Source organism: Cibotium barometz, chromosome 38 (assembly GCF_041138505.1).
Source record: "Cibotium barometz isolate CiBa-2024 chromosome 38, ASM4113850v1, whole genome shotgun sequence".
In the NCBI taxonomy this organism is placed as follows: domain Eukaryota; kingdom Viridiplantae; phylum Streptophyta; class Polypodiopsida; order Cyatheales; family Cibotiaceae; genus Cibotium; species Cibotium barometz.
This window is the reverse complement of record NC_141083.1, coordinates 41,830,459-41,846,541: the sequence shown is the minus strand read 5'-3', so window position 1 is coordinate 41,846,541 and position 16,083 is coordinate 41,830,459. Positions and strand designations below refer to the sequence as shown.

Here is a 16,083-nt window from a genome sequence, read left to right as displayed (position 1 = left end):
AAGACGTTAATAAAATCTTTCTTTCTTTCTTTCTTTCTTTCTCTCCTTCAAGTCTCTCTCTCTCTCTCTCTCTCTCTCTCTCTCTCTCTCTCATTTTGTTGGGATGACAGAGGATACCCCATTCAGGTACTCCGATTTGTCTCATAGGCCGAGTTCGGTCTTTTGGAAGACGTTAATAAAATCGTTCTTTCTTTCTTTCTTTCTCTCAGCTGAGCTGCCCACTAAATATTATGCATTGCATGATTGCTAAATCCTGATTGAAATTGTATGGCATTGTGCATTGAATTTGTCAGAGCAATCATGCATTGACTTGTGATTTTAATTTCTCACTTTTGAATTAGTAGGTTTTTGACCTTGTTGTGTCTCTATTTCGAAAGTTTTATATGTCAATGTGGACATGGACTGAAATTTTATGTAGGTGGCTGAAATTTCTGAGATTTTATGTATTTTTACCAATGGTACGTCTTTTTACGTACCTTAAAAGTTTTTTCCGTACCAAACAACGTACAGTACGTACGGATCCGTACAGTACATAACGTTTGGAACCACCTTGGTCTACTTCCTCTTCTATTCTCTTCTCTCTCTACTTAGTGAATGGATGCTAAAGATCTAACCAAAGTAAAGGTTCAAAGAAGGCTTGTTGTGCGTTACTACATCAACCTCAGTGCATGTAACATTGTTCTTGCATCAAGGGTTCCTATGCAGTGCTTAGGGCTAGGTCGGGTGGGTGAAACCATGTGTTAACCTATGGAGTGGTTAACCGTAACTTATTCCAGTTTTGCCATTGATGTGTTCATGTCCGGCTTTTGCCTTGTACTTGCAAATTGGTTCTACCATTATCATCTTTTGTATTCATATATGCTCTTATTATCTTGCATGTAATTTTGTTGATTTATCTTACTCAAACACATTAATCTTAAGCAAACACATCCCATCTTACATGCATAGTTGCAATGAAACGTGCTTCATTTAGTTTCAATGAAACGAAACGTTTTGTAAACGTTTCATATGAATGAAACACATTTCATTCATGTCCACCTGGGAACTGTACGATTTAAGCGTTTTTTTACCCAGATTCTTTAGTTTTTACTTGAAAACATGTTTTAATGTGTAAATGATGCATGTTTAATATTGTTGTGGAGGGAAGGCAACATATTTTTTACATATTATAAACTTATATATAAATTTTGGGGCCTGTAACCCACCCCCCCCCCCCCCCGTTCTGTATGAAACGTTTTTGAAACTTCTGGGATTTGAAAGAAACGTTTATGAAACGCGTTTCATGAAACGCCTGGCAACTATGCTTACATGTGGCCTTTTTTGTGCACCTCGGATGCTATAGTCCTTTCTATAAACACCCAACCCCGTCTTTCTTCCTTTCCCCTTACAAGTGTAGCTGAATTTTGGCCTTATATATTGTGACTGCTTATGTTTTGGTTTTGATTTTGTATGCGTGAGAATTTTTCTGTGGTTTTTTTTGCCAAGTAATTATTTATCTACTTATAAATTCTGCAGCGTGTCAATCGACCAAAGGGAGGCTATAATAGGTGGCTGAGGTGGTTGCCAGTCATCATACACAAGAAGATTGATAGTATAATTAAATGTATCCAATCAGATCTCAGGTACCTGCTATTGTCTCAACATGTCAAAGGCGCTGAAGGTGTACCCATGTTAAGGGACAAGGAGTTTTCAACTTTTGTTCCTGAGGCAGATGCCAAGAAGATTGCAGCATTAGCGAGACAGGATGTTGAAAAGTACTTCTTGACATTTATTTTTTTGTAAATCTAACTGCTTTTAAGAAGTATTTAAATATCTGTTTTTAGAAGGTTCTAGACATACTCTATGGAAGAGGGGTTGAATTGAATTATCTAATTTTGGTTTTTTCTAATAAGCCCCTTGGTTTGAATGCAACATTGCAGAGAGGGGCCATTGTTAGTGGTCGCCTCAGGCCGTGACACAGCATCCATTGCTGCAGCAGTGAAACAGTTGGCTTCTCGAGACACCTTTGTTGTTCAGGTATTCTTCTCAAATCAGTGTCAAAGGTAGGGTAATACTTTCAATCAGGGGATATGCAGAAGGTTTGTGAACTTAAATATTTGTAATTAGCTGTTTTGCTCTCAAATTTTTGTACATCTATGAGGGCTTCCGTTCTCTTGTTTACACCATTAGTGACTATTACTTTCATAAATTAGGGGTTGTGTTGTGGCAACAGATTGCCGAGCACTTTTGCTGCTGTTTTTTCCCCTTTTAGGAGCATAAATGGCATTGAGAATTGTTGTAGGTGAAGGCAGGCTGCTATCTACCATCTTTATGGAACACACCTGTGATATAGGTACCATGCATACTAGGTGTTACATCTCTCGCCTAGCTTCATTCATAAAAAAATCTTCAATATTGCTGAGGCTAGCTGGGGAGTGATTCCATCTTGGCTCCTTGCACATCATGTGCTCTGGCTTCTCTTTCTTTTACCTCTATGGTGTCATTGTATCACTTATGGTCTCATAGGCCTTGAGGTCTTTTGTAGACATTAATATTACTTTCTTTCTTTCTTTCTATATTTTCAAACATAAATTTTCTTTCATAAACAAAATCCCATCTCTTAGTGTCGAATAGCTCAAATCCTGCCCCCCAAATGCACACCCGGCGCTGCATTTTGCTGACCTCTAGCCCTTCTCAGTGCCCAATGCCGGTCTTCTTCGCTTTCTGGTCTCAGCCTGTTTCATTTGCATAGGCATGTGGCCTCTGAGCGTTGCATGACCCTTCCTTGGCATGCACCTAGTCGATCCTGTGCAAATCCTTACCTAGCCTCAAAAACACTAAATGACTGTGTCTATGGAATGAAGGGCTCACAATAGTCTTTCTACCCTACTTTACCTATGTCTACATTGTATATGTCCTCAAATGTCAACACAAGTAGATGTCTCCTTATCTCGGCCAACCACAACTGTTAAGAAGGAAGTACTCGGCCCAGCGTTGACTAGCTGCAGATTAGCCCGGCTCATTGGCTCTTGAGAATTCTTGCCACAACTTGTGATTAATCTCTTAATTACAGCCTCATCACTGATCATTAGTGAAAGGGTATCATTGAAAGGTCACAATGCGTCACAAGGGTTATTGTGAAAGGATATGTCTCATTCAAGAGACACAATAGTGCGTCTAAAGACATAACTCTTTGATCAAGAGCCACACCCCTGCATTCAGGATGTGACTCTATGCTTGTACCTCTTCTTCAGGCCCTATTCAGGAAGTTACAGTGTATGCATAGTCACAAGAAACATTTCGAGGTTTTTTTCATTTTGAGTTATTTCGGGTTTTGTTTCGAAAGGTTTCGTCCCTCGGCTAAGAAACCACGAGGTTTCGAAAAATCAATAATTTCATAAAGTATAAATACTTAAAGCTTTAACTTATAGTATCCATCTAAAAACATAGTGTAATGATGAAAAAATGTCTTCTCACACATCTCGGGGAACCATCCTTATATTGGTGAGGCATTATGGCAATTTTGCTTGATTAGATGCCACAAGTGGTTCAATCAAGGACTCCTACGAAATTGAAGAAGAGAAGGTAGAAATTGGGAAAGATTTAAGACATTGAAGGATGGTGTATGAAGAAAAAGGGAAAAGAAGAGAGGAGAAGAAGAGAAAAGGAGTAGAAGAGCAAGGGAGAAGAAGAGGAGAGAAGAAGAGAAAGGAAGAAGAAGAGGAGAGAAGAAGAGAATGAAGGAAGGAGTAGAGGTGAAAGAAGTAGCAGAAGAAGGAGGGAGGCAGGAGAAGAAGAGGGAAGGAAGGTAGTGAGGAGGATATGGAAGAAAAATAAAAATAAAAAATCCCAGAAAAATCCACCCGGGGGAGAGGGGGGACAGGAACAAAACCTAAAATTTGGGCAAAACTGCTGCACTAGAGAGGTTTCGAGGTTTTTAAAAACCGTTTCGAAGTTTCAAGGTTTCGAAAGCTAGAAACTGGTTTTTTTGTTACTATGAGTGTCTGGGAGACATTTCTTAGAGTTGGGAGCTGCATGTGGTCTTGTTATCTATAATGGGATGTCTTGATCGCCCTCTTGCGACGCCCTCACCTCCTTCCCTTACTCGGGAGATACGAGCACCGTGGACTGCCTGATGGGATCTCCGGCTTTGGCACACCACCCCGCTGACATCCTATCACCCCCCTTTGAAGTTGACCATGTCTACCTCTCTTTCACTCTTACTTGCATACCACCCATCCCCCCCCCCTCTCACATTACACCTAGGTCCATTTTGATCACGAGCTTGACCCTGTTTACTCCGACCATATCTACCGCCAACTCTAGGATGTGGAATCAACTGTCTCCCTAACCACCCTCACATCACATATCACCACCATACTCCACACATCTGCCACCACCTCTTTCATTTGCACGCAACGGTCTACTGCCAAAACACCTTGTGGTTCCATGCCTGAGAATTGTTGGTATGATGATGAATGCCGAGCCACACGCTCTGGTCTTAAGCATTTAGCACGGATTGAGCAATCATGAAGCGCCAAGCGCAACGGATTTCTCAACGCCTCACCCAATGTAAGAAACGAGAGTTCTACGCTTGGAAAGAAGATGAGTTATACTGACTCTTCTTAGGGCCAAACTGCAAAGAGGTCTGGAGGAAACTCTGAGAACACCGTCCCCCCACACTTATCACTTGCCTGGACACATGGCACTGCTATGCACGCTCCCTCTATCATATCCCCCATCAGCCATCTCCATCCATCCCCACCACCAAATCCCTGCCCCACCACCTCCACCTTCTTCACAAAGGGCATGGTTCTCAAGGCCATCCGTAGACTATAGGATCAGGAGGGACTTATTGTTGCTGAGTACATCTCATATGTCGATGATACCTTGGCGCCCCTACTAGTCTACATGTTTAATAGAGCCCTTTGTGAAGGATTTCCACCCCCTTGGTCCGCTAACACCACCATTAAAACCGGTCTATGGACACATAAAGCGGTAATTCATTCACAAATAACCTGGTCTTACTCAGACACACAATCACAGAATCCTCGCTCCCTCGCTCAACAACACATTGGCCCTGAAGTCCGGCGCCCCTTGCGGTATTTCTTTATTGTTAAAAGATTGGAAAAATACAAAGCACAAGTGCAACAAAGCACTCTACTTGCATCAGCTGAGTTTTACAAATTCTGGGAGAAATTTGCCAGCATAACTGCACTAAAACTGTTCCATAACATCTCAGAATGAGTCCCAACTGATAGGCTCACTTCCATAGGCATCAAGCTACCCAATGGAGTCCAAAACATCACAATTCAGCTTGCTGTAATTTTCTGTACAGACCTGTTTTCAGCTCTGTTTTCAGCCCAAAATAACCCTTGTATGTTCTGGAGGACTAAAGCAAGGTCCTACTGCATTTTGGCATCAACCGGGCAACATAACAGCCCAAAAACAGCACCTAAACAGTGCTGGAACAGCATTGTATTGAAGAGGTTATTACCCTCTTCCGTCCCTGCTTTGGTGTAGGAACCAACTACACCTGTTCCTGTTCAAGGAGGCAACTAACCTTTGCATATAAGCATGAAATTCACACAACTGTACCTGATTTTATCTGATGAGAGCATTTCCATAGTCTGCAAGAGAGAGAAAGAGAGAGAGAGGCTGTGGGGAGCAAGCTCAACCCTCAATTCATGAGTTGTAGGGCACCACCATAGCTGTTTTTCCTGCAACAAAACCACACGATGGCTGCAAATGAGTCTCCTTTTTCCAAATTCCCACGCTTCCCTCTTCTCTATGAGGAAAATGCACCAAAATTTGACACTTGGCACATTTTTAAGCCTTTTCCACATGCAATCTTCCAGGCTAAAAATCTCCTGACTGATTCACATTCTCACAACAGTCCTTTGTCAGCTTTTGGTCCCCTTGACATTCCGCACAAACTGACGCGAACACTTTTCAATTCCGACACTGCCAAAAATAGCAGTTCCCTAGATTTTAGGGATGATGTCATGTGCATTCCTTCTGGTCTCCTGACCATCTTTGACCACTATGGTCACTTCAGAATTTGCTTAGAATTCAAGATACATTCACATTTCGGTGGCGGCCACTTACTAATGTAAACTGGCCTATACCCTCATTCAGTGGCCATGTCCTGGACACTGTCATTCATCTTTCAGTGCCCATGTCCTGGACACTGTCCTTGCAAGTCCACATGCAAACGGATGACACAGGACTATCACACCACGTGATTAGTGTCATCGCATGTATCTCCTGCCAACGGATGACACGGGGCGATGATAGGAATTCCCCACTACCATTTGTGCCATCGCAGGTTCAAGCCTTTCAAATACATGTTTCCGGATGCAACACAGGGCGATAGCATATATCTTGTACTATTAGTGTCACAACATGTAAATCATTCATTTGAAGCGTAACAGATACAACTTCAAAGCACTGAAAGTTCATTCATTGATTAAGTCATTGACAACAAACGTCAAAACTGTACATTGCCAAACATATAATACAAATGTACAGGTCATTCAGAATTCAGGTTCAAAAAGCAGAAATAACTGGGACAGGCTCTCCTTTCAGCTTCACATCCAGAACATGAGTCTTGTCCCTATGTGCAACTGTGATTTTCCTGTTGAAAGCATCCAACACTGCATGTTTCCTATGACACCATGGAATTCCCAACAAGACATCACATCCTTCCAAGGGCATGATAAGAAACTCCTCTGTGTCCACATAACTCTGTATATGCATGCGAAGTTTGCCAAGTATAGGAGTGACAGGAACTGAATGCCCAGGGCATGCCAAATCAGCCTGTCCAACTGGTCCTATCTCTTCAGCACGAATTCCCAACTTGGCTGCCAATGCCGGTGAAATAAAGTTGGCTTGAGCACCAGGGTCAAAGAAAATCAGCACTGTAGCATCTCTGATTTTACCCCATGCTCTGCACAATTCTGTCGCATCATCACATGGCTGGTCACCAACCATGTCAGGTATCAATCCTGCACTAGGCATTGTCTTCTTCTTGGGTGGCCCTTGTTTATCCTCCGCATCTTTTGGTGGCTGTTGTGGACATTTTGCAGCCATATGCCCTTTCTGTTCACAGATGAAACATTTCCCAGCTTGCATCAATGCCTTTCTCTCTTCAAATGACTTGCCATACAGTGGCCTCTTCTGTCCTTTGTCTTGAGGTTCCTTCTTCACTGTGCTCTTAAAGCCACGTGAACCTCCCTGTAGCAATGCATTAGCCATGTTTGCATTCTCAATGAGCTGAGTCATATTAGAAACATTGGTCTTAATGCAATAATCCCTGATTTCTTTGGGCAAACCATAGCAATACTTCTCTATTTGCTCTGACAATGGCACTGTCCTGTAGGAAGTTACTGGCAAGAGTGCATCCCAAAACTTCTTATTATATTCTTCCAAATTTACACAGTTGGCTGCATCAAGTTTGTGCCATGCTGTCATAACATCCACTTCAAAAGTATTTGTAAGCCAGGCAAAAGAGAACTGCTGCTTAAATTGAACCCATGTAGCAGGTGCTTGTCCTCACATCAACAGTGAGGTCCACCACTGCAATGCATTACCTTTCAAGAAAGTAGCAGCCTTCCGCATCTTAGAAGACTCTGTAAAGTTACCCCCAGTGTATGCTGCATCAAACTGCTGAATAAAAGTCAGCGCTTTCAATTTGTCTTGCATCCCACTGAAAGTCTCAAACTTTACTGCTTGACCTCCTTCTTTGTAATCCTTTTGCACCTTTTCTGCATCAGTCCTTACTGCTCTTTGTCCACTAGGTTGAGAAAATTCAGCCACACTGACAGGTGCTGCGGGCCCCAAAATTGGACTAATATAAGTTTGAAATCCGGGCTGCACACCTATATTGGCATAAAGAGGGTTCACAGCTTCCATAGGCATCATTCCTGGTGACCCTCTTGACATCAATCCTGGCAAAACTGTGGGCGGTCTAGCCATGGCCTGGAAAACAGATCCACCACCAAAATAGCCAGGCTGGAAAGCAACGAATGGAGGAATGGTCGGCATGACCCTTTGCACATTACTTTCCTGGCCATTAAATGCATGTACCTGTGCCTGTTCAACATGCTGCACTGGATCAGCTGCCACTGCTGGTGTCTGCTCTACATGCTGTGGCATCCTTGGCATTTGTTCGTGTGCCCTCTCAACTGCATGCTAAGATGATTCAACCTGGGAATCCCCTGTCCTTGACTGCAAATACCTCTTCATCCTGGGATTCTTCACCAACTGTTCAAAGGTACCAACCATGCTCAGGAGCTGCGCATGAAATAAATCCTCTTGTTCCTGTTCTTCCTCTAACAAGACTGGCTGTACTATTGGCTCCATCCGAGCAGAGGCTGACACCTGGGCACCTGTCACCTCTATATGGTGTCTGCGAGTAGAAGAGGAACTCTCTTCGGCAGGGAGCTTGCCTTTCCCTTTGTCTGTCATACTGTCAACTGAAAGTTAAAGGGAACCTGTATCCAAAGAAAGAGACCGTACTCTTTCTCACCTGTAATCAGTTGTACCTCACTATGTGTGTCTCCTGTTCACCCAATCCAATCCGTGTCCGGGCTCTTGCAGAAAAGAGGACCCTGTCCCGGCAACGGAACCATAAAACCGGTCTATGGACACATAAAGCGGTAATTCATTCACAAATAACCTGGTCTTACTCAGACACACAATCACAGAATCCTCGCTCCCTCGCTCAACAACACATTGGCCCCGAAGTCCGGTGCCCCTTGCGGACTGGCTGGCTGTACTATTGGCTCCATCCGAGCAGAGGCTGACACCTGGGCACCTGTCACCTCTATATGGTGTCTGCGAGTAGAAGAGGAACTCTCTTCGGCAGGGAGCTTGCCTTTCCCTTTGTCTGTCATACTGTCAACTGAAAGTTAAAGGGAACCTGTATCCAAAGAAAGAGACCGTACTCTTTCTCACCTGTAATCAGTTGTACCTCACTATGTGTGTCTCCTGTTCACCCAATCCAATCCGTGTCCGGGCTCTTGCAGAAAAGAGGACCCTGTCCCGGCAACGGAACCATAAAACCGGTCTATGGACACATAAAGCGGTAATTCATTCACAAATAACCTGGTCTTACTCAGACACACAATCACAGAATCCTCGCTCCCTCGCTCAACAACACATTGGCCCCGAAGTCCGGTGCCCCTTGCGGTATTTCTTTATTGTTAAAAGATTGGAAAAATACAAAGTACAAGTGCAACAAAGCACTCTACTTGCATCAGCTGAGTTTTACAAATTCTGGGAGAAATTTGCCAGCATAACTGCACTAAAACTGTTCCATAACATCTCAGAATGAGTCCCAACTGATAGGCTCACTTCCATAGGCATCAAGCTACCCAATGGAGTCCAAAACATCACAATTCAGCTTGCTGTAATTTTCTGTACAGACCTGTTTTCAGCTCTGTTTTCAGCCCAAAATAACCCTTGTACTGTCCTGGAGGACTAAAGCAAGGTCCTACTGCATTTTGGCATCAACCGGGCAACATAACAGCCCAAAAACAGCACCTAAACAGTGCTGGAACAGCATTGTATTGAAGAGGTTATTACCCTCTTCCGTCCCTGCTTTGGTGTAGGAACCAACTACACCTGTTCCTGTTCAAGGAGGCAACTAACCTTTGCATATAAGCATGAAATTCACACAACTGTACCTGATTTTATCTGATGAGAGCATTTCCATAGTCTGCAAGAGAGAGAAAGAGAGAGAGAGGCTATGGGGAGCAAGCTCAACCCTCAATTCATGAGTTGTAGGGCACCACCATAGCTGTTTTTCCTGCAACAAAACCACTCGATGGCTGCAAATGAGTCTCCTTTTTCCAAATTCCCACGCTTCCCTCTTCTCTATGAGGAAAATGCACCAAAATTTGACACTTGGCACATTTTTAAGCCTTTTCCACATGCAATCTTCCAGGCTAAAAATCTCCTGACTGATTCACATTCTCACAACAGTCCTTTGTCAGCTTTTGGTCCCCTTGACATTCCGCACAAACTGACGCGAACACTTTTCAATTCCGACACTGCCAAAAATAGCAGTTCCCTAGATTTTAGGGATGATGTCATGTGCATTCCTTCTGGTCTCCTGACCATCTTTGACCATTATGGTCACTTCAGAATTTGCTTAGAATTCAAGATACATTCACATTTCGGTGGCGGCCACTTACTAATGTAAACTGGCCTATACCCTCATTCAGTGGCCATGTCCTGGACACTGTCATTCATCTTTCAGTGCCCATGTCCTGGACACTGTCCTTCATCTTTCAGTGCAGTTCTCAGGCTTAGCCAACCACTGGTCCAAAGTCCCACTAGCTGACCCATTCTGACATTGCAATGGCCCAAGCCCTTCCAAGAGATCCCGGGGGAAAGCAACAGCAACCAAAGAGAAAGAAAAGAAAAATATATATATTTATAAAGAAATGTAAATAAGGAAAACAACTGCAAAAAGTTTCACCTCCTGGTGACAACCATCCCCATCCTCACAGCTAGAGATCCACTTGATCCTAATAAGTACAGGACTATCATGATGGGCCACACATTGGCCAAACTCTATGGATCGGTGCTAGAGGCGGAGCTCAGTTCATTTGCAGAGAGAGAGGGTTGTAGAGCCTTAGGATAGGTAGGCTTTCAGAGGAGCTCAGTTCATTTGCAGAGAGACAGGGTTGTAGAGCCTTAGGATAGGTAGGCTTTCAGAGCAGCTCAGTTCTATGGATCGGTGCTAGAGGCGGAGCTCAGTTCATTTGCAGAGAGACAGGGTTGTAGAGCCTTAGGATAGGTAGGCTTTCAGAGGAGCTACTTTACCCTTGACCACATCTTCATCTTCCGTGCCATCGTCGAGGAGGGTAGAGCACGCATCAAAGGATTTACTGCTGCTTTGTGGATTTCCGCAAAGCTTTTGATACTGTACCTTGAGCGTGCCTCTTACAACGTCTACAAGAGATGGGAGTCTCATCTAACATGGTTTGGATCAGCATCGCCCTGTGTGAGTCTGTCACCAGATGAGTGAGACCTAGTAGGTACATTGCAGGAGTTTTCCAGCACTATTGGGGTGAAACAAGGCTGCCCTCTATCACCCACTCTTTTTGGTCTCTACATTGATGAGATCTCAAGCTTCATTGATAGATTAGGTGGGGCTGGGTCCACACTGGCAGGCATATTGATCCCCTTACTACTCTATGTAGATGACATCGTCCTCCTTTCAGATTTAGCCGAGGGGCTTTAGATGCCTTACAAGACTTCTACACTCAGCGGGACCTCACTGTTAACCTTGGTAAAACCAAGTTAATGGTCTTCAATACCTCCCGCCCCTTACATCCAGATAGCTTCACATATAGAGGGGATCCTGTGGAGATTGTCTCATCCTATGTCTACCTTGGTGTCACTTTCAGTGGCCCATGCTTCACCATGCTTCCCATTGCAGCACATGCTAGAGTGACACGAGGATATGCAGCCTTGAGCTTACATGAGCGGCAGTGCTTTCAGGCACATTTCGAGGAGCCTAGGACAAAGGGTTGGCTTTTTGACACCCTCGTCACACTAGCCTTGATGTATGGAGCAAGCTTTGGGGGCCAGATTTATCCGATAAGGATTGGCAACAAGTTGAGAGGCCCCAAGTCATGATGTTCTCTCATATGATCCCTAACAAAGCATGAGTCCCACACCAGATTATCTAGATAGAGTTTGCTACGGCCGCGATGGTAGTGGATTCACTCTTCGAGACAGTCACATACCTCCATCGCATCAGTCACATGGATCCCCACAGGCACCTGAGGCTTGCCCTGGAGTCCTCGAGATAGCTAGCACACGAGGGTTATTGTGGAGTATGGAATGCCTTAGTTTCCACTTGGTTCTTAGGATATGGGCTCGGCATGGACCACCTCCCACCCCTTCGATACAGATGGGACTCCCCTTTTCTCCACCTCTCTCATGAGGACACCAACGAGGTTCTCCGGTTAGATCTTCTTAGCGTCTACGCCCGCTGCACATGGATCTACACCCACTACACATGGATCACACCTTCTGACCTCCCACCAAAGATGCACTTCTATAGAGATCACTTCCTCAGGCTCACTAAGGATGGAATCATCTAGCAGCCGGGCTACCCGAGTATTCACATGTCCCATGCTATGTGCATTGCGATTGGCGAGATACGGGTTTAATCCCACTGCCTCAAAGTGGAGATAGGTAGTGCTGAGCACGTCTTTAGAGCCGGGGAGCTCATATGGAGATGGAGGGAGGAGAGGGTCTGCCTATCATGCCACACAAAAGTTGAGACAAAGGAGCATTACATGTCGCTGCCTAGTATACTATGAGATCTGCGAGAGGTTTCACTATCTGTTCCATGAGGGATTTCGCCCAACCTCTAGGATCATTGACTTCATGGACTAGCGCTGCCTAGGGCTTTTCTAGCTCGAGGTCTGCAGACACACGGACACTTTCGTGAGAGAGCCTCGGTGAAACCGATCCGGTCAAGTGGGAGGAGACTCCGTTGGACACCCACACGCGTAATAGCACAACTTAAATATCACAATATGAATGGACAACTCAATAACAACTGAAAAACTGAAATGAAAGGAAATGATCAATGGACACCAACACTGGGGCCGGAACGGGCCGACCCCCCCCCTCAATATATAATATATTATTGGGAGTATTTAAGTGATACAATGCTCCATGGGTTCAATGAACCAGATGATGTCCATGTACAACTGAAATGAATACAGTTACCAAACAAGAGACTTGAAGTAGACGTTCGAGGAAGAGCGATCCACTCGAAGAAGTTTAGTCTCTATGGTCCCGTGCCTTCACCGGAATCCGCAGAGAGCGCCCCACTGGTGTTGCAGGACCACGCACAAACAGGCGCTCCCGTACTAACGCCTGGCTCTCCCGATCTCGGCACCCATGGACCGTGGTTCTCCAAAAGCTTGGACTACCCGGCACCGAATGGGTCTTAGCAGCAGTGAATATCCCTCGAATGTTTTACACCAAGGACCTTTGCTTGAATCTCATTCAATGAACGTGGTAGAGAGAGACGCCGGTAGCTGCCCGTTTGTGGAAGAGAGAATCGCCTGAATGCAGCTCGCTTGTGGGTAGGAGATAGACCTGGGCCCTGTGTGTAGCTCGCTAGTGGGCAAGAGAAAAGTGAGCCTGTTTGCAGCCGCTTGTGGGTTAGAGAGGGTGGCGCTTGTGCGATGCCACTTGCGGGCTAGAGAGGGTGGCGCTTGTGCGATGCCGCCTACGGGCAAGAGTAAGGTGGCGCTTGTGCGATGCCGCCTACGGGCAAGAGTAGGACGCCTGGGCACAGCCGCCTACGGGCAAGAGAAGGACGAGTCGTCGGATTGCAGTCGTTTCGTTGCAGTCGCCTGCGGGCAATAGAAGAATCACTAGTGCGTTGCCGCCTGTGGGCAGGCGAAGGGAAGGTTGCCTGCACGCCAAAGGTGGAGAGGGTCGCTTGTTGCGGGCAAAGGTGGCCGACCACGTATAGCTGGCCGACTCACCCTTTGCATGGGGGGGCGGCCAGTTGAAGGTTTCCAAAGGGGGGGGGGGTGGTTAGGTGACCATGCACCCACCACCACCCACATACAGTTAAGGGAGGGCTCCCCTTCCCACCATGGTCCAAGAGTGGGTGCCCATAATGAGTGCCCACCCTAAAAAGGGCACCATGAGATATTGGGGAGACCGCCCACTCATTAACGAGTGTGAGCCGGTACGAGTTTTTTTTTTTTTGGGTTTTTGTTTTTTCCCAAAAAAATTTTTTTGGGAAAAAAATTTCCAAATGCTTAAAAAAATATAGAAACCCTGCTTAATGAAGATCCCAAATGCCCGCAGTACTTCGCAACTTTCATGTCCACTCAGTATTCCATATGGGGTTGTTGAGAGGCCTAAAAAATATGGCAAGGTAGACTGGTAGTGTACACTTGATTGGTAGGATGAGAGAATCTTGCTACATCACTTGGAGATCCTTGGTATAGGTAGGCTAGACAGTTCGATTCTCAAGTTATGTACAAGGGAGAAGATTTGGACATGGCCATTTTGATCTAGAGAGGAGTCCCTAAACCTATCACCCTAAATGCACCGCTCGTATTTGTGCAAGGACGGTCCCTTAGTCATAAACGCTACATTGGGAGACCTTATAAAAACAAAGGTTAGAAATAATGCCATAAAATAAACAAATGGAATACACTTACCACCTGTTCACACGCAACAAAACTCATCAGAAGACAGAGCAAACTTCACGACTCACTGGCAGGCGTCCCAGCTCAGTAAGTGGCACGTCAAACAGGCAAACACAAGAATACAAGTCACGCGAAAACAGTTCCATCATTCCCATGCTGGGATCTAGGCAAGTCCATAATAAAATCCATAGTAATACTTTCCCATGGCTGCGAGGGAATAGGTAATGGCTGAAGCAAACTTGGAGGTTTTTGCCTGTCAAATTTTACCTTTTGGCAAGTAATACATGCACGTACATATGCCTCAATGTCTTTACGCATGCTTGGCCAAAAGAAATATCTCTCAATCATGCGTGTAGTAGGCATGATACCTCTATGACCAGCATAAGGTGGAGCGTAACATTCCTCCATAACCTTTGGACGCATATCCTTCACCACACATAAGCAGTTATCCTTCATAAGATAACCCTCTTTGATCACATAAGAGGCATGTGAGAGTGACCAGCCATCAAATCAGTCCATATATGGCAAAAATCAGCATCCAAATGATACAAATCTCGCATGGCAGATAAGTCCCCATGAGAGGCCACTGAAACTGCAGCCACGTAAGGCCTCGTGGATAATGCCTCTGCCACCACATTTTTCTTTCCCGGAGTATGTACAATCTGAAAATGAAACATGGAAAGAAAGTTTGCCATTCTCATCTGCTTCTCCGAAAGCTTTGTTTGAGATAGAAAGTATCTCAAGCTTTGATGATCTGTGTTGACTACAAATTCAGTCCCAAGAAGATAATGTTTCCATATCTTTAAGGCATGAATTACAGCCAAGAGCTCATTCTCATAGATATCCATATGAAGCTCAGCATCATGCAAACGATGGCTCTCATATGCTACTGCATGATCTTCTTGATTTAGGACAACCCCTATACAATCGCCACAAGCATCACATTCCACTATGAATGACCTTTGTAGGTCGGGAACGATCAATACGGGTCCACGTATGATAGCATGCTTGAGTTGCAAGAAGGCATCCTGTTCCTTTGGAGTCCATTTGAAAGTGGCTTTCTTCTTTGTGAGATCATGTAGAGGGGTGGCTATCGTAGCAAAATGCCTTATGAAACGCCTATAGTATGAACATAATCCCAGAAAACTACGTACTTGATGTACATTTTGCAACTCTGGCCAATTCCGAATGGTTTCTATCTTTGCAGGATCCATTCTTACTCCATCCTTGGATACAATGTGACCCAAATAATGTATCTCTGAAAGAAAGAACTCACTTTTCTTGGCATTAGTGAAAAGTTTATGCTTCCGCAACTCTTCGAACACTGTGACCAAATGAGTTCTATGTTCTTGCTCATTCTTGGAGAAAACCAAGATGTCATCAAAGAATACACCAATGATTGCGATGGGGTCGGAATATCCTATCCATCATATGATTGAATGTGATTGGGGCATTGGTGAGACCAAAAGGCATCACCAAAAATTCATATAATCCAAAAGCTGTCCTGAATGCAGTTTTGTGGACATCTTGTGGCACTACTCGTATTTGATGATAACCACTCTTCAAATCAAGACGGCTGAAACAAGCCGAGCCATCAAGCTTATCCAAAATGTCATCAATATGCGGGATTGGAAATCTATTCTTGATGGTTAGCTTATTTAAAGCTCTATAATCCACACACATGCAGAATGACCCGTCTTTCTTTTGAACAAGAAGCACGGGAGAGCAATAAGGTGAGGAACTTGGCTGAACCAAACCTTTCTCTAGAAGCTCATTAACCTGCTTCATGATCTCTTCTTGTTGTGCGGCACTCACATGGTATGCGGGTTTATTAGGTGGAGAACTGCCTGGCACAAGATCTATGCGATGATCCTTGGGCCTTTGAGGAGGTAATTTA

The 16,083-nt window shown here is 44.7% G+C and overlaps 1 protein-coding gene across 1 annotated transcript in view; it reads left to right on the top strand.

Moving 5' to 3' along the window:
• ELM1 (fission ELM1-like protein (DUF1022)) overlaps positions 1–16,083 on the top strand; it is an 87,379-nt gene that overhangs the window by 18,669 nt on the left and 52,627 nt on the right. The window contains exons 2-3 of the mRNA XM_086777796.1: positions 1,516–1,754; positions 1,920–2,016. Coding sequence (XP_086633922.1) covers positions 1,516–1,754; positions 1,920–2,016 — 336 coding nt within the window. The remainder of the gene's footprint in view (positions 1–1,515; positions 1,755–1,919; positions 2,017–16,083) is intronic.